Genomic DNA, 22,019 nt, shown 5'->3' with positions numbered 1-22,019 from the left:
TGAGCCCTCCCCCAGTGCACAGCAGGGAATGTGGGCCCCCAAGGGACAGGTCTGCCAATGGTGAGCTCACTTCTCAGTGGGAGGCCACCATTTCTCTAGTGGCAAATGTGGAGAACATGGCTCCATCTTCCCTGATTTAGGTTGTGGGGTGACATTGTGCCCATCACTGGGGACTGCCCTAGCATAGCTGACCAGTTCTGAACTGGCCTTCAGTGCTAATGTCCATGTCTGGTGATGGGCAGGCTCATATTGGGGGGCTCCTTTTAGCTTCGTCCTCGACCCCTCCCCCTGGGGGATGGGAGCTTTGCGCCTGTGTGTGGAGTAGCCTCTCTCCTTTGGGGGTCAGGTGACGGGGTGAACATGGTCTCTGTCTGTCTGCAGGTGGAAGGGGCATTTGTGCAGGGCCTCGGCCTCTTCACCCTGGAGGAGCTGCACTACTCCCCTGAGGGGAGTCTGCACACCAGAGGCCCCAGCACCTACAAGATCCCTGCCTTTGGCAGCATCCCCATCGAGTTCCAGGTGACCCTGCTCCGTGACTGCCCTAACAAGAAGGCCATCTACGCCTCCAAGGTCCTGTCCCTCTGGGTCTGGGCTGCCTCATGAGCTGCACTGGGGGAGGCCCCGGGTGGGGACCGGGGGCCCTGTCACCCACTGCTCGGATCTTCTTGAAGACATGAGAGGGCCTACGTTGACTTTGGTGTAGGTGGTGGCGGAATGGACAGTTCTGTCCGAGAACCAGTTGAACTGGGCCGAGGACACCAACCCAGCGTCGTCCGAAGCAGGCTCTGATGGGCAGACTTACATTCCTAAATCACATCAGGAAGGTCAAATTCTGGCTTCTAATCCTGTGCCAGGCATGCCTCCGTGATACTTGACCCTGAGAGATGATTCCACAGGTCCAGTTTCCCCCATCATCCCTTCATAGCCAGTGCATCTGCTTCACGGTGACTGGGGAGGTCCCCTAGCTCACACCCACTCACCCCCTTCGGTGACCGGGATGCAGAGCAGCGTGCCTGAAGGCTTGTGAAACCACGGTTGAAGATCAATTCAGTTAATTGACATGTCGAGGTCTAAGAAAGGGCAGTGGCCATTGTAACCGACCAGACACATTCACATGCTCATAGCTTGCTTTGCTTTTCTGGAGGGGGGTCTGAGGCACGCTGTGATCCCACGCGGAAAGGCTAGGATTCATGATGAAAATGCAGCTCCCTGGGCCCGCCCCTAGAGGGTGAGTCCGGAGATCTGGAGGGGGGCGGGAGCCCAGAACCTGCATCTTAAGCGAGTATTCAGATTCAGGTGGTTTGACCCCTTCTGTGAGGGCGGGTCCCAGGTCATCTCTTCTAGAAGGGACCCAGGAGCCCTGCCAGTGGAGGGGGTTACAAGTGGTCAGCCGTTGAAAGGTCAGCCGTTGAAATACAAGGTCAGCCGTTGAAAGCTCCCAGCAACTCTCAGGGAGCGAGATGAGACTTTCTACACAACTTTGGTCTGGAAGCCCCCGGGGCAGTTCTCCTCTGTCCCATAGGTTCTCTAGGAGCCGGAGCAGACTGGCTGGCAGTGGGTGGGGAGAAGGCACTTCATTTCCAACAGGTCCTTATCCTGTGATTCCAGCAGCTACAGCCGCAGGTACAGCTACGGCGCCTATACATGTTTCCATCAGAGTGGCTACCCGACTTCCTTCCCACTGCCATCAGTTTTATTCCAACCGATCAGGACCACGTAGGGGTCTGCTGATGTTGTATATCTTTACTGGAGCAAAGAGCCACCTCTTTCTCCTATAGAGTGCCTGGTAGGTTTGAACTGCTGACCTGGGGGTTAGCAGTCCAACGCTTACCCAACCCCATGACCAGGACTCCTTATCAAAGTCACAGATAATCCGAGTATTCTTCTAGGGCTAAGAAAACGGTAGAGAAAGATTAAAGCTCACGTCAGAGTGATGTTCTTCTCTATACCTGGCAACCGTCCAATCTAACTTTGAGTGACGCATGGTATGGACACGTGGTGTCATCCGAAAAGATGTCACAGCGAGCGTTAAAAGAAACAGGCGGCGAGGTGTCACCTCACCCTAACACAAGAGTTCTCAGTTCCGCGGAGTTTGACGACCATCACCTGCCTACCTGCCTGCATCGGTGTGTTGCGCATTCACGCAGGGCAGGGTTTTAATAGCCCCGCCAGCCTTCCCTGTGCAGGTCTCCTCCCCACCCCTGCCTCCTGCTCCATCCGCTACAGGGATATGGAGGCTGGGGCCACCCTGTCTGAGCCTCTGCCCTGCTCTCTGTCTGTCCAGGCGGTTGGTGAGCCACCCCTCTTCCTGGCTGCCTCCATCTTCTTTGCCATCAAAGACGCCGTCCACGCAGCTCGAGCTCAGCATGCAGAATACAGCGCAAAGAAGCTCTTCCAGCTTGACAGCCCTGCCACCCCGGAGAAGATCCGCAATGCCTGTGTGGACCAGTTCACCACCCTGGTATGCTACCTCTCAGGGGCCCGCTGTGGCTATGGAGGCCCGGGCAAAGGGTGGCCTGTGCACTCAGGGGTAGGCTCTGAAGGGAGAGGGTGAGGTGATGGGTTCGCCTCCACTGGCAGCGATGCATTAATGGTCACCCTCCCCCGTGCAGTGTGAGAGGCTCACGTGGACTTGCAGGAGAAGAATGAGAATGTTCTCTAAAGCTGCAGCTCGTAGCTTGGGGGCCCCGGGTGGGTGGAGCATGTAGTTGATAACCACACCTCACAGATTCCAGACTTTTCCATCAAGAGGAGGGTGATAGATAAAAGGTCAGAGGAGTCGAATCTTCCATTTTAGCCACTAGATTCCACACTTTTCCATTTCAGCAGTTAGCCGATGTGAGATGCTTCTTTGTTAAAGACACAGTGTCAAGTGCTTTGGAGATGGAGGGGGTGGGGCGAGGGGGGGAGGAAGTGAATGAATGAATGACGTCAACTACATTTTTTCTGAGAACACCGTGTCGCATGCTGATCCTGAGAACACAGAGGTGCCCTTGAGGATTTTGCAGCTGTCTAGGAAAACAGATGGTGGCATTACGTTGTGACTGACAGCGGCCTGGTCTGTGTAGGAGATGGGAACACGGAGCATGGAGGAATTCCGTGGATGATTCCTGGTGACAGAAAGCCATGGTAGAAGTAGAGCCAGCCCAGTTTTTGAGGTGTGCTGAAGAAGGCGCTGTGCATACCCACTCCCATCAATCCAACACCTAGCCATAGCGACCCTATATGAGGTCCCCAGGATTGTGACTCATTACTGGGTCAGACAGCCTCATGATTCTTCCTCACAGTGAGGGGTGGGTTTGAACCAGCAACCTTGCAGTTAGCAGACCAATGTGTATCTCACAGCCCCACCAGGGCTGCGTATCCTGAACTTTCCAACTGCCTTTTCAACTGCAACCTCTGTCAACTACTTGGACTGAGGTGTTCCCGATACTGTGATAGCTGTTGCCATATGATTAGTCTTTGGATTTAGAGGTCAAGCAGGTACTCATGGATCCAAAGTGTTTCAGAGTTGGGGAGTGAATGGGAGCCCCTGAGCCAGCAGGACTGCCTCCCCCCCATCCAGACCTCAGCTCAGGGTGTAAGACAGACAGAGGGGCCAGCAAGGCCACTCTTCAGGGTGACCTGGAGATGCAATCAGAGAGAAGGAGGCGCAGAGACCATGCATTGAGCTTCCAGACAGAGGGGACAGTGCAGCCACCTTCCCAGAGCCCAGAACCTTCCCACCGTAGTCTCCATGCTGGCTGTTACCCAAACCCCCTTTCCTGAGAGGAGAGGTCCTGCCTGGACCCCCGTAAGCTCACACTGTGCAAGGTTAACTTCTTGTCAGCTGCTCCATCAGAACACCTGAGACCCAGCCCCGTCCAGCCCCAGCCTCGGTCCCATGTTGCAGCCCTCTCATGGCTTAGAATCCTGGTGATGGAGCCACGGAAGCAGTGCATTCTGGGAACCAACAATACTATTGGTGCTGTGGGAACTACGTAAGAAGCAGCCGGGTTGCCGCTGCTCATGGCAATATCTCCAAAGCCTAATATTGTGCCGGCCACGTGGACATCGTTCAATGCCTAGGGGAAGACTAGGATGGCAGGAGTCCTGCTGTGGGGACGTTGCCAAAGACTGGGTGCTGCAGAATGCAATGTGGTTGTTGGATGGTGTTGGCAGTGGCGGGAGGTGGTGCATGTGCAAGATGGGTGGATGGGGGGCACTGTGCCCTATGCTTTTGGAAGACCCTGGCAGTGAGCATTCTTGCTTCTTCCCTAGTGTGTCACCGGTATCCCAGAAAACTGCCCTCTGTGGTCCCTGAGAGTGTGAGGAGGAAGGCCCAGAAGAGCCGTGTGCCACCGTGGGGGCCTCCTTGGAGCTGGCGGCGCAGACTGAAGAGCACGACTCGGTCCAAGTTGCTGGCTGACCACGCTAGGGTCCCCCAGGATGGCGTTTGGGAGAACACGAAACACCTCAGAAACTTGTGATCAAAAAATGATTTGGAAACATCATGATGCACAGATTCAGAACAGTTAGGCCCAGGTGGCGGATAGGAGATTAAGGTTCCTTCATGTCTGCTTTAATCATGTATTTAAAATTGATTGAGAAAATGCCAATGCTATAAATTTATCGTGTTAACTTACAAAGGCCATCGCTGTGATCCAATTCTCTGGGCGGCCTAACTTCAATCACGGACAGTGTCTGTCCTTCAGCAAGGCTCCCCGCAGACCAAGTATGCCTCCGCAGGAAGCGTTGCCTTCAAGCCAATGAACGCCTTCTCGTGACCTCAGATCCATACTCACTTGCGCGACGGGGCAGCGCGGTGAGATTAAAGCCTCTCACCATCTTCGGCTCCCCAGAATGAGACACATACAAAGTGAATCTGACCCCATTTTGTTAAAGTGGCACAAAGTCCGATTGTTTAATAAAGAAAACCCCCGACCTCCCCCATCATCAGATACCTATGGTGTGTGCTAACCTTCTTCTCGCTTTTCCTTGCTGTCTTTGAAAGAAACGAAAAGATCAGGCTTAAACACCCTCCTTTGAAGACAGAAGCATCTCCACCCAGATGCCATCAACATCAGGATCCACCCCCAGGAAACCCATAGAGAGCCCCGTTCCCATCCCAAGTCTGCTGCTAGCATGGCTGTGGCCATGGGGCTGCTGCCCCTTTTTATGCCGCCTTGTCCTGGAAATGGAAAGAGTCGGCCGGAGAATCTCTCAGGTCCTCTCTAGCTCTGAAAGTCTATAAATAAGTGACCGGAAACAACCCAGTTATATAACTACAGCTATTGAAGATTTTTCACCTTTACTATTACCCGATAACTGGGCACGAGGAACTTTGCTTCGATCCTCTCAAGTGTCAGGGGTTGGGAATGAGAACAGAAGCAGCAAGCAGTCCCCGTCGTGGTTTAAGAGCTGGTCACTTCACTCTCAGGCCTGACGGAGAGTGGACGACGTTGTCCGGTATCTTCCGCATATAAAACACTCCACCTCTGCCGACGGTCCAAGGCTCTGGGGGGGGGGGGGAGGAGGAGGAGAGCAGATCCTGGGGAACCATGTGATTGAACTTGGTGTTTGACGTCCCTAATAAATGAAACTGTCACCTGGTCGGCTCTCTACGAGTGGTTATTAGTCATCATACTCACACCGGATATCTTCCCACCTCTGGGTCAGAGTTCATTTCTAGAAATGCTCATCAGACCTCCCCCGCCCTTTCTCTCTATCCTTTCTTACAAAACTCCCTTTGAAATATTCTAGACCTACTGATGATTTATTTTACCGCGGGGTTAAAACTGAAGTGCATTAGACACTAAATGTATTGTATGTGCAGTGAGATCCACCCAGGCCCTCTCGGGGATTCTCTGTAGTGCCCTTGGACATGCTCTGAGACTTGTCCTTTGCTATAGTGCGGCCCCAAGGGCGGAGCAAGGACTCGGGTTCTCTCTGTGTAAGCGATTTTGGTGAGAGGGCCAGGGTCACAGAAATGAAATGAGAGAATGCTTCAAGAATGATTCGCAATGGGGTGCTCTGCCCTTCAGACACCGTCCCTTGTCCCTGGTGTCTTAATTCTACAAGCTTTCTCCAGTTTACAAAGGCAAGTTCCAAAAGGGGGCTCAAAACTGCCCGCAGTGTGACACTGCTTCCTGCAGAGGGCAGCAGAGGATTGAACCTGAGACCTTTCTATGGTTTGCTATTTGAGTGCCGTTTTCCGATCTTATGCTGCATCAAGTGACCAAGTTACCTTCTGAGATCGTTCCTGGACCTGGATTCACAGCTGATTTAAGAGTTTAGACACAAAAATCTCCTTAAAGTAGCTCTGGGAAGATCTGGGTCAGCCTTGGGGGACTTCTCTCTAGATCAAAGGCTGGCAGTGGAAGACAATTTTGGCTTTCTGAGTATAGATGACTTGTTCGTTCGTTGCCAGGAGATTGCTTCTGTCTGTGGTGAAGCCATGTTGGTTATAGAGCAGAACTGCTCCATAGGGTGTTCTTCACTGATTTTCATGGAAACGTATCACGCGGCAATTTCCTCTGTGATGTGGATAGATTGGTTCCCACTGACAACCTTAGGATTAGCAGCCGAGTATCCAATCTAGTGCTTTACCTATGGGGTCCTTTTTTAATCATCCCCAAAGTCTTAAAAAAAAAACCCTACAAGGAGCCCCTCGTGGTATAGGGGTTATCCATGGGGCGGCTCCCTGCAAGGTCCGCAGATCGAAACCATCAGCAGCTCTGGGGGAGAAAGAAGAGGCTTTCTATTCTCATAAAGAGTGACCATCTTGGAGACCCTCAGGGGCAGTTCTCACCCATCCTATAGGGATGCTGAGTTAGCAGCAGCTCAATGCTATCGAGGTTGTGTGTTTTTTTCTTTAATCCCTGTGACAGCAGGCAGGGGATGCCCGACAGAAATGCAAGGCAGAGGGACCTGTGTGCTGGGGAGGACAACTGCCCCTGTCGGCTGTGTTAGGCTGAAATCGCTGCAGGAGCGAATGGCCAGGCCCTTCTCTTTTAGAGCGGCTGGTGAGCTCAAACCACTGACCTCTTCATTCATAGCTTAGCCACTGCCGGAGACCCAGGGCTCCTAGCTTTCTCAGGGACGGCTACTCCAGGAGGCTTAGAGCAGGCTTAGTCTGGGAAGCCCACTGAATGTAGAGGGCAAACTCGCCTCTCAGGGCTGACCCATGCTGACTGGAGGCACAGAGGTTGATGAAGATACCAGCATGCCTCTCTGTTATCCACCTGCAGGGCTGACTGTCTCCTTGGTGTGGTCAAGCTTCTGAACTGTTGTCAAAGAGCAGTTACTGGACCTCTGAGTGCCAAGGTGGCTGGGAAGTTAGGCCTGAAGGACAGGATGGACGTTGTAGGAGGAACCCCAGACGAGGGAGAAGGACAGAAATAGCATTAGATGATAGATTTACGGCTGGGGACATCCCATCTTTTTATTTTTAACCAGGGGTCGGTGAGTGGGAGGGGGCTGGAAACTATTCCAGCCCAGTTTGGGACACTGGGACAAAGAGATTCAGAACATGCAGCTTCCTTGACCCACAGGCTCTCGAGATCACCCTGACCCCCCAGCCCAGGGCCCTGCCTTTTGTTTCCTCTCTTTTCTGGACTATTTGGAGAGTACATGACCCAACGGCTGAGGCACATCTGTGACAACCTTGTGACCCGAGACAAAGCAGCCTGTTGATGTGAGGGGAGATGTCAGGCTCTGCCATCCTCGCTGCCCTTCCAGGGTCCTCTCCTTGCATATTCCAGGACCGATCTGGCTTCCCAGACTGGGAGGACCATGGGGACCATCATGCTCCTGGTCTTTGTTTAGAGATGGGAATTGTGAACCCAGAGAGGGCGATCGGCTCATCGATGGTCACACAGCATGTTTAGTGGGAGAGCCTGGCTGAACACAAGGCTGTCTGGCTACTAGATCAACCTTTCTATAGGAAGCCACGGAGCACTAGTTAAAGGAGCCTTTTCATGCGTAACCTTCGGTCAGAGAGCTGGGGAAGATGATAGGATCTAGGACAAGCTGGAGAACTGGGGGCCTGAGACCAACACTGTGGCAAGGAAGGACATAGATTTTCCTCTTCCTGCGCATCTATTATGAATGTGAACAAGGGGTTCTTTCTGAAACCCCAGGAGTCCTGGTGGCACGTTGGGCTGCTGCTACCTGCAAGGTCAGCAGTTCAAAACTACCAGCCGCCTCCTGGCCAGGAAAAAGACAAGGCTTTGATTGGCTTAAAGAGGGACAGTCTTGGAAACCCACAGGGGCAGTTCTGCCCTGTCCTATAGGGTCGCTCTGAGTCAGCATGGACTCGAGATGATGGTGAGTTTGGGTTTGGGTTCTGACACTCTAAAAATGGGGAACAAAACAACCTGTGTCCAGATGCCCCCTCTTTCTAAAATAGTGTGCTGGCTCATGTCTGTAAGGCTTGGCCAAGGAGGAGGCCAGACTCAACTGCCACCCTTAGCTCTCCACCCAGCTCCGGGGCATAAAAGACTGATGCCTGGGGTTTGATTGATTAGAGAGGGAGGATTTCTTTGGGGATGGCATGTTGTCATTCTCCCTGAAAAAGAGGAGTGTGTCCTGGAGGTCCCCCCAGACTAGGCTACGGGAGGTAGAGCAGCAGATGAATCACGGAGACCCCAAGATGAGACTTGCTTGGGAGGCTGGGTCTGGCTCAGCCCAGGGCAGCAAGACAGCGAGAGGAAGGAGGTGCGAGGGAGCTGCACCAGGCAGAAATACCAGTGTGATCACGCGGGACGCCCCGCCGCACCCCTTCCCTAGAAGGACTATTAACTGCTTAGTCACCCCAGCAGAGGAAGGGAACTGCCGGATGGCCAGGCATCAGATCCACCGGCTGCCGTGTGGTCACACATGGTCCACGAGAGACACGCACCCCCTCCTTGCCCCGCTTGTTCCTCTCAGCCGGTTAACTCTGTCTGATCCCTCAAGCACCCCTCGCACCTTCCTGTCAGGTGGAGGCTGGCAGAACTCTGAGTGCCTTTGTGAGACTGCAGACCGGGCCCTGCCTGACTGCTGGGGGAGGGGCATGGAGAACGTGTACAGGAGGGCAGGCATCCCCAGGGTCCCTGCAAGGTCCCTGTGTGAGCCCAGGGATCACCCTTCTGAGTCGGACCAGGATCGTGGCTTCTTCCCCTTGCTCATTCTTGGTCCCTATCTCTGGGACATCCCAGCTGAGAGGTAGGCCAGCTTCTTTCCCCTGTGCAGTCAGTTTTCTTAACTTAGGAGTTTCCCACAAATGTTGGACAGGCCCACACGGGTATCCCATATGTGTCCTCCCTGTAGATGGGTATACTTTGAGGGATCCACCTGGCGCTGTGACGTCCTCAAAGCACGCTTCATTTCCATGCTTCCCACCAAGGCGGGACCGAGTTTCTGGCTTGGGCATGGTGTCAGGAAACAATGGGCCCCAACAGCTATTTAGGAGTCAAGGGTAGCACTTGTGGGAGTTGCTAAGCAAGCCCGTCTGCTTTTCCTCTCTCTCCTTCTTCCTTCTGTCTTGAACAAGTCACTTTGATCCTCTGACCCTTAGCCTTTCATCTGTAAAACAGGTGTTAGTCACTAGACTTAGTTCACTGTGCTGATGTGCTGATTGAATGGATGGATGGGTCAATGAATGGATGGATGAATGAATGGATGGATGGATGGATGAATGGATGGATGGATGAATGGATGGATGGATGAATGGATGAATGGATGAGCACTTTGCAGAGTGCAGTATTGCCATTGTTGCCTAGGCTTTGACCATGCTGTGGGCTGTTAACTGCTCGGTCAGCAGTTCGAAACCACCAGCTGCTCTGCTGGACAAAGAAAGAGGCTTTCTACTCTGAGCTACAGTCTCGGAAACCCACAAGGGCTGGTCTACCCTGTTCTGTCGGGTTACTATGAATCAGAAACAACTTGATGGCAGTGGGTTAGTTTGTGTGTGGGTGTCTTGTTTGTTCAAGACGCCAGGAGACCATGTGTTGACTGACTGTTCAGAACGTGGGTGGAAGGGCGGGTGCAGGAATGTGTTAGACTCTCCACCACAATCAGGTGTGAGGTGATGGGGAACTTGTTGAACACGCTTGTTGCAGTCTTGAACGACATGAGACCAGCTCACCTTATATTTTGACGCAAGTGATAAAAATGATTTATCCATGTGTCACATACATGCTATCTTCACGGCACATTGGGCAGGATGGGAGGGCTGGTTTCCAGTTCCCCCAGGCTGGTTGTGTTGCATAGGTGGGCTTGTTGGAAAGGCCTCTTGTGGATTTAGTTATGTCCTCTCAGAAGATTTGTTGAAGCCCTAACCTCTATTGCTACAGCCGAGGAGCACCAAGGCTTGCTGAACCTTGCTATTAATGTAAGAACCAAGGCGGGATTCTTTTCTTGACCCCCCTTCAGAGGAAACATGACCTTGATTGGGACTGCTAACACCCAGACCTAGAGAGAGGAATTTCCATTGTCTTAGCCACTGTGTTAGAATGGGTTGGCTAGAGAAACAAAATCCAGAGACACTATATATGTATAAGAAAGAGCTTTATATCAAAGAGTAATTGTATATTAAAAAAATCACAATTCAGTCCAGATCAAGTCCATAAATCTGATACGACTCCATAAGTCTGATACTAGTCCATAAATCCCTCTTCAGAATCATGCAGCCACACACAATGATGAGAATGCAGGAAGATGACAGGCCGGTGGGTACAAAGTCTTGTGAATCCAATGGCAGTGGAAGCATCTCAGTGCTGGTGCAGGTCTCCAGGTGGCTCCTCCAGTTAGCTGAGTGTGGCCCTTTAACCGGAAGGTGAAGCTGAGAGAGGGCCTCTTGCAGGTCTCAGCACGTCTCTGTGTGGCTTGTCAACAGGAAGATTAAGGCAGAGAGAGAGAGGGAGGCCGGCCTCCAGAGAGCCATTTATCTCGGTCACCCTCCAAGCTGTGACCCGATTGCCTGGCTATACTCCACCCGTTCACTCTTAGTACCATCCCGTTGACACAAGATTATCTAACTACCACAGCCACACACGTGATAAGTTATTACAGCAACCCCGGGAAGCTACTACAGACTCCACCTGGGTCACTCAGCTGTCTCCACAGACTTCCTCTCAAAGGTTGGAATACAAAGTCTCTTGCTTTTGTTATCCATGTGGCTTGATCTTCTCAGATAATCCGTCATCTGATATCCTTATAACAATTTCCAAAGTACTTTCCTATGCATTGTTTTATTTGAAGCTTAGATTTTTTTAAAGAAAAACTACACAAAATGCTACAAGGTAAATAAAACAGCCACCCCCATTTTGCAGATGAGGACCCTGAAGCTCAGCGCAAACGTTGGTGTAGTCAAGAGCTCTAGGTACTGCTGTGTGATCTTGGGCATATCGGTAAATTCTTTGTGCTTCCATTTCCTTATCTGTGAAAATGAAAATTGATGGCCTTTCCACAGGACTAGGAACCCTGGTGGTGTAGTGATTATTCTTTGGGCTATGATCCATGAGCTCCTCAGTTTGAAACTACCAGGCACTCGGTTGGAGAAAGACCAGGCTTTCTACTCCTGTAAAAAGTTCTAGTCTCAGAAACCCACATGGGTAGGTCTGCTCTATCCTATAGGGGCACCATGAGTCAGGACTCAGAAATCCATACGATCGAGAAAGTATCAAAAAAACTCAAACCCACTGTCATTGACTATTTCACTGGATAGAGGCCCTATCTTGGAGTTTGAATCAGAAAAAGTATATATAGGGGTGGGGGGGTATCCTCTTACTCTACTTATTCAATCTGTATGCTGAGCAGATCATCAGAGCAAGTGGGTTATATGAAGAATATGACATCGTGATTGGAGGAAGGCTTATCATCAACCTACAATATGCAGATGACTCGACTTCGCTGACTGAATGTGAGGAGGACTTGAAGCACTTGCTGAAGTTTAAGGATTGCAGTTTTCAATATGAGTTACAACTCAATGTAAAGAAAACACGAATCCTCACACCTGGACCAATAGGTGACATTGTGATAAACAGAGAAAAGATTGAAGTTGAATTAGAATTTTGTCTTGCTTGGATCCATAATCAATGCTCATGGAAACAGATCTCTTTAAAGTGTTGAAAAGCAGAGATCTTACTACAAAGACTAAGATGCATCTGACCTAAGCCATGGTATTTTTAACTGGTTCTTATTCAGTTGGCCAATAAGTTATTTACCAAATTTCTTGACATAGATGAGTGAGTGCTTCCAGTGCTTCACCAGCTGGTTGAAACATTTCATCTGGCATTCCGTTGATTCCTGGAGCCTTGTTTTTGACTAATTCTTTCAATACAACTTGGCCTTCTTCCTTCCACACCATGGGTTCTTGCTAATATGCTACTTCTTGAAGTGGCTGTATGTTGACAAGTTCTTTTTGGCATGGTGACCCTGTATATTCTTTCCATCTTCTTTTGATGCTTCATGCCACATTCATTATTTTGCACAGGGAATCTTTCAATATTACAGCTTGAGGTTCAAATCATTTCTTTAGTTCTTTCCATTTAAGATTTACTAAGTTGGGAATTGAGGTCATGATAGTGGGGGTAAGAAAGCATTAAAGAACTAGAGGAAAGTTTGAAAAAAAAAGATTTACTAAGCTTATTCTTCCACTTTACTTTTCTAACCCTAGGTCTTTGGACATTTCATTATAACATTGTATTTTGTTTTCTCGAGCTGCCCTTTGACGTTTTCTATTCAGCTCTTTGATTTCCTATTTTCTTCCATTGGCCTTACCTACTCTACAATGAAGAGCAGATTTCAGAGTCTTTTCTGACAGCCACTTTGATTTTTTTTCTTGTCTTTTTAATGATCATTTGCTTTCTTCGTGTAGGATGTTCTCGATGTCCTCCCACAGCACATCAGGTCTTCTGCTATTTGTGTTTACTGTGTCAAATCTGTTCCTGAGATGCTCTAGAAATACAGGTGGGATATAGTCAAGGTTGTATATTTTGGTGCTCAAGGACTTGTCTTCATTTTCTTCAACTTTAACCTGAACTTGAATAGGAGTAACTGATGGTCTATTCTGCAGTCAGCTTCTGGCCTGGCTTTAACTGCTGATATTGAGCTTCTCCATGGTCTCTACCGACAGATGTAGTCATTGCTTTCTGTATATTCCATCTGGAGAAGTCCACCTTTTGTGCTGTTGAAAAAAGTATTTGCTATGAACAAGTCGTTGGTCTTGCAAAATTCTATCATGTGATCTCCATGGTGGTTACATAATCTGGTGTCAATTTGAGGATTCAGAGTATGGGGGTGGAGTCTAGCCTGTCAAACAGGATCTAGCCAATGAGGCCTCTGTATGGGCATGGCCTTTTCCTGAGGATCCTGGGAAATCCTGTATCTCCTCCTGGGAGGCGGGAGACACACACACTCTCTCTCTGCTCACTCCCTGCGAGACATCGCTGTGGAGAAGACACATGGAGAGAGGCTGCTGGAGCCAGACCTCTGGAACCAGAGAAGCCACGTGGAGACCCCTGCCAGTGCTGAGATGCTTACACTACTGGATCCACAAAACTTCCCACCCACTGGCCTATGATCACCCTGCATTTGGCGTCATTGCATGTTTCATGAGTCTGAAGGAGACTTTATAGATTGGTATTGGACATATGGGTTAATATCAGACTTATGGACTTGATGTGGACTGGGCTGGGATGTTTTCTCAATATTCAACTGCTCTTGTATATAAAGCTCTTTCTTAAAGCTCTTTCAAAGTATCTATGAATTTGTTTCTATAGTCTTCCCAGACTAACACATCCAGCTTCACTTCTATCACTAAGACCATATTTCCTAACTAATTTTCCTTCCCCTTTGTTTCCAACTTTTGCATGCCAATCGCCAAGAATCAATGTATCTTGATGGCATGTGGATCAATTTCAGACTGAAGTTGTTGGTAGACTTCTTCAATTTCTTCCTCGCTAGCATTTGCGGTTGGTGTGCAAATTTGAATAATAGTTGTAGTTAATGGATTTCCTTGTTTATGTATAGACATTATCCTATCACACAGCATGTCCTTCAAGATAGGTCTCGGAATGCCTTTTATAAGGATGAATGCAATGTCGTTTCTCTTGATTGTGTCCTTCCCAGCAGAGTAAAGTATATAATTTTCTGATTCAAAATGGCCAATACCAGTCCATATCAGCTCATAAATCTAAAATATCCATAGCCTAGAATATCAATCTTTATGTAGTCTATTTCATTTTTAATGAGTGCCAATTTTCCTAGATCCATACATGATGCAGTCCACGTTTTGATTATTAATGCATGTTTGCCGCTGTTTCTTCTCTTGTTAAGTTGTGCCCGATCAGCAAATGAAGGGCCCAAAGACTTCACTCCTGCAGGCTTTCCTCCGTCTGCGTATGATGTGTGGCTCAGCTTTGAGAGCCAGCACTTCCCCAGGCAAGTACTGAGCACCTGTGGACCTGAGGGGCTCATCTGCTGGCACTATCTCTGACAAGGTTCTGACTCTATTCATTTGCCTTTCAATATCTGACAAGGTTTCCCTACTATCCATTGGGTTTTCGGTGGCTAATTCTTCTGAAGTGGGTGACCTATTCCTTTTTCATAGTCTGTTCTCAGTCTGCAAGTTCTGCTGAAACCTGTTCACTTTGGATGACTCTGCTGGTATTTGAAAGTACCAGTCTCCAGTATCATGGCAACCCATAAACCACCATAGCAGGACAAACTGACAGATAGCGGTGGTTGGTACAAATGGAGCACAAGAATACTGGACTGGGAGGGACAGTCAAAAGAAGCTAGTAGTTGTCCCCTGGGAGTGATTTTGCCCTGCAGGGGGCACCTCGCAGTGTCTTGATATCTCTTTGGTTCTCTTCAATGGAGTGCATGGCGGCTCTTAGGGTCAGCTAAGAGAAACCCAGCATGCTGCTAAGCATTGTGGAATAAGCAGCCTCTCAGCCCTTCAGTAAAAACCATCAGCCGAGGGGTAGTGAAAAAGAGGAAGACCGTCTACAAGATGGACTTATGTAGTGGGGGCTGCAGGAATGGGCTGAAGCCTACAAGGGGTTGTGAGGACGGCGAGGGGTCAGGCAGGACTTCGTTCTGCAGCGCATACGGTCGCTGTGATTCAGAACCCACCCAACAGCACAGAACACCAACGTTGTTGTTGACTTCCTTCTATCATCCCAGTGTGTGCCTGTACCGAGAGTGCACTTTTATTTTCATTTTTCATCCTTGCCGTTCATTCCTTGGCTTGATCAAGGTTTCCGTTTAGCTCCTCGCCTGCCCCTCCGTGGGTTTGGAAGTGACACATTCTATTTCTATTCTTTTAGAGGTAATCCTTTCCATTATTTTTATCCTTTCATTTTTAATACGCAGTTAATTAATACTGCTGTGCTACCACCAAACCATGTAAAGAGCTTTACTTTGGCTCTGATTACCCCCTCTCTTATTCCATGTTGCAATCAAGTGTTTTCATGTCGCCTTGTTTTAAGACGCTCCTTCGTAATTACTGTTGTTCTGACTAGTCGAGTATGTAATTTCATGTGCAGGTTTACCTTGGTTTCTCTCCCCATTGCTCTTGTACCTGGTTCCTTCCTTCTGGGTCAACTTCTTTCTTTGAGAAATGCATCCTTCAGTGGTTTTCTGCCAGAGTTTGTGAAGCATGAACTCGATCTTTCCCTGAAAAGAGTTGCGTTTTCACTTTATCCTCATGTAATAGTTCAGCTGAGAATTGAATTCTCGGTAGGTAATTGTTCTCCAGCAACCCTTAGAACCGATTTGCCGCTGTGTTCTGGTCTCTAGTTTTTCTTGTGAAACTAACTTTTCAGTCTAATTGTCTTCGTTTATGAGTAGTGCCCGTCTTCCGGACTCCTGTTCTTGTGTAAAGCATTCTATTTTTAGGTCTCCCACTGTTCAGCTATTGATGGGTGTTTTATTTCTCCTGATTGAGAGTCACTCAGCTCTTTAATCTGAAGATTTGTCTTCAATTATGGGCAACTCTAATCCCTAATGTAATACTTTCTCTACCCTTGTTTTCTGATTTTTCTAATGAGATTTGTGTGGGGACTCCTCATTCTATCACCCATGTGTCTTAGCCTCACTCCCGCCTCCCATCTCTTGGTCTCGGAGCTGCTTTCTGTGTAATATTTTAGCTTGTTAATGATCCCTTCAACTCGGTCCATTCCCCTAGTTAAATGAATTGAGTTGTGAGTCTCGGAGACTATACTTTCATTCCCATACATTCTACTTTATTCCTTCTCTGATCCATCTAAATTGGAATGGAGTAAGCTATCTTAGGGAGACAAAACAACTCAAGGTTCCCGTGCAATAAAGCCACCCTTTCTTGCTCACTCCTCGGGGCTCCGGGAAGGTGAGTGGGGTCTGCTACGCAGAGTCACGCAGACCCTCAGAGACAAGATCATCGAGCCTCCTTCATTTAAGAGTAACACCAATGGCATCTGCATTAGTCTGGGTCCTTTAGGGAAACAAATCCACAGAAACTCATGTATAAGAGAGAATTCTATATAAAGGATAAGTGCACATCAAGAGAACATCCCAACCCAGTGCTGCCCAAGCCCACAAGTCCAACACTAATCCATTAACCCTTATGTCCAACACCAATACACAAAGTCCTCCTCCATCTCTCAAAGCACACACTATGTTGCCGACTGCAGGAAGAAAGCTGAGTCAGTGAATGTGTAAGCCTCTCAGTGCTGGCCGGGGTCTCCACACGGCTGCTCCAGCATCCAGGGCTGCATAGGAGTAGGTCCATGTGGCTTCTTCTTGGGGATGTCTTGCAGGAAGTCAGCCTTGCAAGCTGAAGCAGGGAACTGCTAAGGCAGCTGCACCCTGGTCAGACCATCACAAAGCAAGAGATCTGAGAACTAGAAAGGCAAGGCTCACCAAGCCATTTATCCCTCCGCCCTTCAATTAACCCCACTTGTGTTTATTGGCCAGGTTGGCACAATAATCTAACTACCTCAACATATGAGATCCCTTTGGTGGCTGCAACAGGATAAAAGATAACTAGGCGATGTCACACCAGCTACCTGAGCTTCAGCCTAAAGACAATGCCCTTTGACTCCGGTCCAGTGGGCAGAGCTTCTCATAACTGTCTAATTCCAGGGTGTGGGAGATTTGGGGAGCACATGATATATTTTCCTTTATCCCATGTTATCCTTCTTTATCTCTTTAATCCAAGCAAAATGATTGGAACAATCCCTGGCATATAGCAAGCACTGAAAAGGATATCATTCACCAGATCATTTTTTATTTGAAGAATAATTTTTATATTTTTATAGTTTGTTAGTCTTTTGTTAGAATTGTTCCAACTCTCTCCTTCAAAATAATATTTTCCTCCTGGTTTGGAATTAAGCTCTTCTTCAACGTGCATTATATTTTTGGTGGGAAATGTGCTCCTCCATTTGGGGCATAATCTCTATAGAGCTGGGACCCAGAGGAAAGTGACATCAATTTAATGGCTAGTTTCTACCACCCACACTGTCAACATGCAGACCCCATACCTGCTTATAGGGGAGGCCTGCATTTGGATTTTTTTGTCTAAACTTGTTTTGTTATTTCTATCCTCAAAGTCTGAAGAGGTAAATTTCTCACCCATTGATTCCACAGGCCAATGGACAGGGTTTATTCCCTCCTTGCCTCACGAGCACTAATTTCATAGAAGTCCATGTTCTAGTGCTCTGGCTCCATTAGGTTTGAAGATCGGTGTTGGATTATCCAATGAGCAAGGTAAGCAGGGGCTTACTTATGCCTACTTACTAACTGTAGTGACAATTTCACATATTTCACCATATCAAAGACTTTTCCTCTAGCTGTGACTGCTCTCTGTCTCACATTCCTGCAGAATCAACCCCTTTTAAAAACATTTGCAATCCCTGACAGGAATGGAGTTCCCAGGAGGCAAGGGTTTTTAGTGAACCGCAAGTGAAAATGTTCATGACTATTAGTAAGCAAGCATAAGTAAGATCATGCTTACTTTGCTTAGTGGATATTCCATTCCTGTTAAGGACTCTGATGTTCACCTGTGGCTGTTAAACCCCCAACTCGAGCCAGGAAGGCCTGTCTGGGACCAGGCCCTTGGACTGCTGCAGTGTCTGCTGTCACTCCTGCATTTAACTTTCTGACTTCAAGTTCTGTCTTGTCTGGAGGCTGGTGGTTGACCTTCCGTTCCTTTAAGGTTGACAGAGTGTTTTAACACTTTCTGTTCCATTTTACTATTTCTATTCCTTTGAAGCAGGAGAGAAATATGTGTTTGCTTAAACCTTCACATTAAAAGGTTATATTTAAAAACTTTTAGATTTAAAAAATACTTTTATTGGGGGCTCTTACATCTCTTATCACAAGCCATACATTCATCCAGTGTTCAAGCACATTTGCACATATGGCGCCATCATCATTTTCAAAGCATTCTCTTCCCACTTGATCCCCTGATATCAGCTCCCCATTTCTTCCCCACCCCCTCCCTTATGAACCCTTGATAAGTTATAGATTATTATTTCCATATCTTACACCATCCTCTGTCACCCTCACCCACTTTTCCATTATTCATCCTTCTGGGAGGCGGTTCTAGATGGATCCTTGTGATCGATTTCCCCCTTTTTCCCTCCACTCTCCCCTAATCCTTCTCATATCTCCACTCTCCTTGTTGGCCCTGAGGGCTTTATCTATCCTAGATTCCTGTGTTACAGGCTCTTATCTGTAGCAGTGTGCATGCTCTGGTCTAATCCAATTTGTAAGGTAGATCTGAGGTCATGCTAGTGGGGTGAAGGAAGTACGAAAGAGCTAGAGGAAAGTTGTGTGTTTCTTTGGGGCTATACTGCACCCTGATTGGCTCATCTCTTCTCTGTGACCCCTCTGTGAGGGAATGTCTAATTGTCTACAGTTGGGCATTGGGTCTCCACTCCATGCCCTGCCCCCTTCACCTTGGGTATAGTTTTGTTCTGTGTCTTAGATGCCTGATACCTGGAGATCACACATTTCAATCCTATTTACTTCCTATTGACATCCCAGGACCAACCTCCTGAGAGTTGCCAGGCTCTAGGCATCAATTTTGGTTGTTACAGCTTTGGCACACTTTAGTACATTGCATGCTATCCATCAACCAGGCTGTTCCTTTCTACTCTGGCAAATATTTCTGGGGTCCATCCTTCCTTTCCTAATTGCTATAGTAATTTACTCCCTTGAGCCATGGTCACCCTTCCAACAATAGTGAGGCTTACTTTACTTATCATCATTAGCCATTCAGGAGATGCAAATTTAAACCACAATGAGATCCCACTTCATTCCCACTAGGGCTCCCATGATTAAAAAAGTGGAAACTAAGGAAGGATGCAGAGAAACCAGAGCCCTCATCCATTAAAAGAGGCAAAAAAGAAATACAAAAACCAGCACTCAGTTATTAACTGTGATTCACTGTAACTCAAATATGTTCTAGAGTGGGGACTACTTATTCATCTTCTATTGCAGCCATGGCAAAAGTGGAATCTTTTTGCAGTTTAACTAGGCACCTATTTATCACCTTGCCATTCCATAGGTGACAAGGTGAGTCATGTGCTTAGAGTCTCACAATATGAAATCAAAGGGCCAGTAAGGCTAAGCTCCTTCTAGGGGACTTTCAGGAGGATCTGCTTCCAAACATATCAGATTGTTGACAAGATTCAGCATTATATCTGTGGGGATGAGGTCCCCATTTTCTTTTTGGCTGGGACCTGGTTTTTGCTTCTAGAAGCTTCATCCTCATGCTGCTAATGTGGGTTCCTCCAGCAATGTGCTTTAAATCTCTCTGGCTTGTCCTGACTTATCTCTTTTGCCCAAACTAGAGAATGTTCTCTGGTTTTTATAGCTTATGTGATTGTGTTCCAAACCTAACCGACCCACAGCCGTGGACTTGATTCTGTCTCATCGTTACCCAGCAGGGGGTTTCCAAGGCCAGGGGGCCCAAGATGACCCCCCTATTTAGCATTTGATCCCCTTACTTACATGGTCAAAGTCCATTTTGCCCTGTGTCATAGACATAGGTTCCAGGTGTGACCACTGTCCCACCACCCAGGAGATGCCGAGCCTTGTCAGAGAACTCGGAGGGAGAGGGCATGAATAGGAAGAGCTAGCTATAGAGGTAGGAAACTGTGTAGAGATCCCAGTGCCCTCTTTGTGGTGTAAACTCCAAAGGACGAAGGATAGAGTAAGGTGAGTAAGAGCAAGCTAAGGCACAGCCTCCTGACTGAGTGGTGTGGGATGTGCAGTGCTGCTCACCTCCATTCTGCAGGTGAAATTGCTCGATGGGATCTATTTCTACCCTTCCTGTGCAGACTCTGTTATTACTTCTAGGCAACTTCAACAGGTAAGGATTATTTAATATTACATTCTAGTTGCACAGAATACTGGCAAATCAGAAAATGATATTACCTACCCATAATCCCCACACCGAGAAAGCATATCTGTTAACACTGGGATTTTGTGAGATACCTTTAAAATTAAACCCTTCGTATCTATAAATACACACCCTCCGTGTTATTTTTAACGAATCCATGGTAGTCTATTGTATGGATGGCACCACAGTTTATTTAATGAATCCCCCACTGTTGACATTTGGCTCCTTCCCAAGTTGTTCCACTCTTATAAACAATGCCAAGGTGAACACAACACGGCTGTTTCTGCTGACACTTTAAACAGGATGTCATCTGACTCGAAGCAGGAATGTGGTGACGGTCTGGGAGCCGCACAGCGATGATGCTGAAGTGTAGAATGTCTTGTTATCAATGTGCTTTGTTTGCACCCAAGACCTCCAGTTTGGGATGCCTCCGATGCAAAGAACAGGTGCTAGCGATGGCTTTGTGGCAGCGGGGGAGGCTTCTTGGAAGAGCAGGTGTTAGCAATTGGGGTTGAGGGCTGCTGAGCCCAGTGAGAGCTCAGCTGAGGATAGGGTACACCTGAGGTGGGTGGTGTTTGAGCCTGAATGCAGGGAGCCCCCAGAGATGGATGCTTGCCTGGAGGTAGTTTTTCTTGAGAGGAAAGAAAGAAAGCAGCAGAAGGCACGTTTCTTCAATGGAGTAGAGAGAGGATGGAAACCACTGGAACATGTAAGAGGACACTAGTGCTACTTGAACTTTCTTCCTTGCACCCAGCACCTGCTTCTCAGGTTCTGCTTCATTCTCCTTCCTCAACTCCCAGCTGCCCGAACAAGTGGGACATCTTAAAAGTAAGTGTGTTCCTCAGCGGAGCACTCGGGAGAATGAGGATTAAGTGGGGAAAAGCACAGGGATATTCCTGGGGTGAAGGCAGCATCCTGTCTCGAGGGGTGTGTGAATTATCCATCTCTCAATGCTCGTGACATGTTGCACTTAAAGTCTATGCAGGAGTCTCTGGTAATTGAATGGCTGGCAACTCTAGTCCACTAGAGATACCGTGGAAGAAAGGCCTGGTGATCTACTTCCCAAATACCACCTGCTGAAAACTGACTGGAATAGAATGAGTTACAGAGCCTGAGGGCTCTGGGCCATCGTCTCAGGAACATCTAGGTCAATTGGTCTAAGATGATCCACAAAGAGAATGTTCTAGAGCTTACTTTGGTTAGTCGCAGCTGGGTTCTTACACGTTCATGAGTGGCCATCTCACGGGTAACTATTTATCTTTCTCTATCGGTGGGAAAGAAGAGGGGTGAAAATCAAAGACAGGTGTAAACAATGAGTCCAGGGGACTAATGGGTGACAGGAACACCAGTCGTCACAAGCCAGAGACCCGAAGAACTAGATGGTGCCCAGCGTGCCCTTCCATTGTTCTGAACAGAGTCCTCACCTGAGAAGGTCCTGGATAGAGTGGGAAAAAATATGGATCAAAATTAGTAAATAAACAAAAAAACAAACCAAAGGCAGGCTTACTGGCTGGATAAAGACTGGCAGAACCCCTGAAGCGATGGGTCTTAGTCACGGATCAGGTCTGTAAATGGACTTATACTGCCCGTGACCCACTTTTCAGAGGAGCACTAACACTAGTGAGCTGTGCACACCTTAGAAGGAGCAACCATTTGAAATCCA

The 22,019-nt window shown here is 48.1% G+C and overlaps 1 protein-coding gene across 1 annotated transcript in view; it reads left to right on the top strand.

Annotated features, from left to right (window-relative positions):
• The window catches only part of XDH (xanthine dehydrogenase), a 54,642-nt gene extending 50,331 nt beyond the window's left edge, over positions 1–4,311 (top strand). Inside the window, exons 34-36 of the mRNA XM_075536072.1 lie at positions 382–570; positions 2,285–2,461; positions 4,261–4,311. Coding sequence (XP_075392187.1) covers positions 382–570; positions 2,285–2,461; positions 4,261–4,311 — 417 coding nt within the window. The remainder of the gene's footprint in view (positions 1–381; positions 571–2,284; positions 2,462–4,260) is intronic.
• Positions 4,312–22,019: the final 17,708 nt, after the last annotated feature.

This window comes from Tenrec ecaudatus, chromosome 17 (assembly GCF_050624435.1).
Source record: "Tenrec ecaudatus isolate mTenEca1 chromosome 17, mTenEca1.hap1, whole genome shotgun sequence".
Classification (NCBI taxonomy): domain Eukaryota; kingdom Metazoa; phylum Chordata; class Mammalia; order Afrosoricida; family Tenrecidae; genus Tenrec; species Tenrec ecaudatus.
This window is presented reverse-complemented; position numbering and strand designations above follow the sequence as displayed.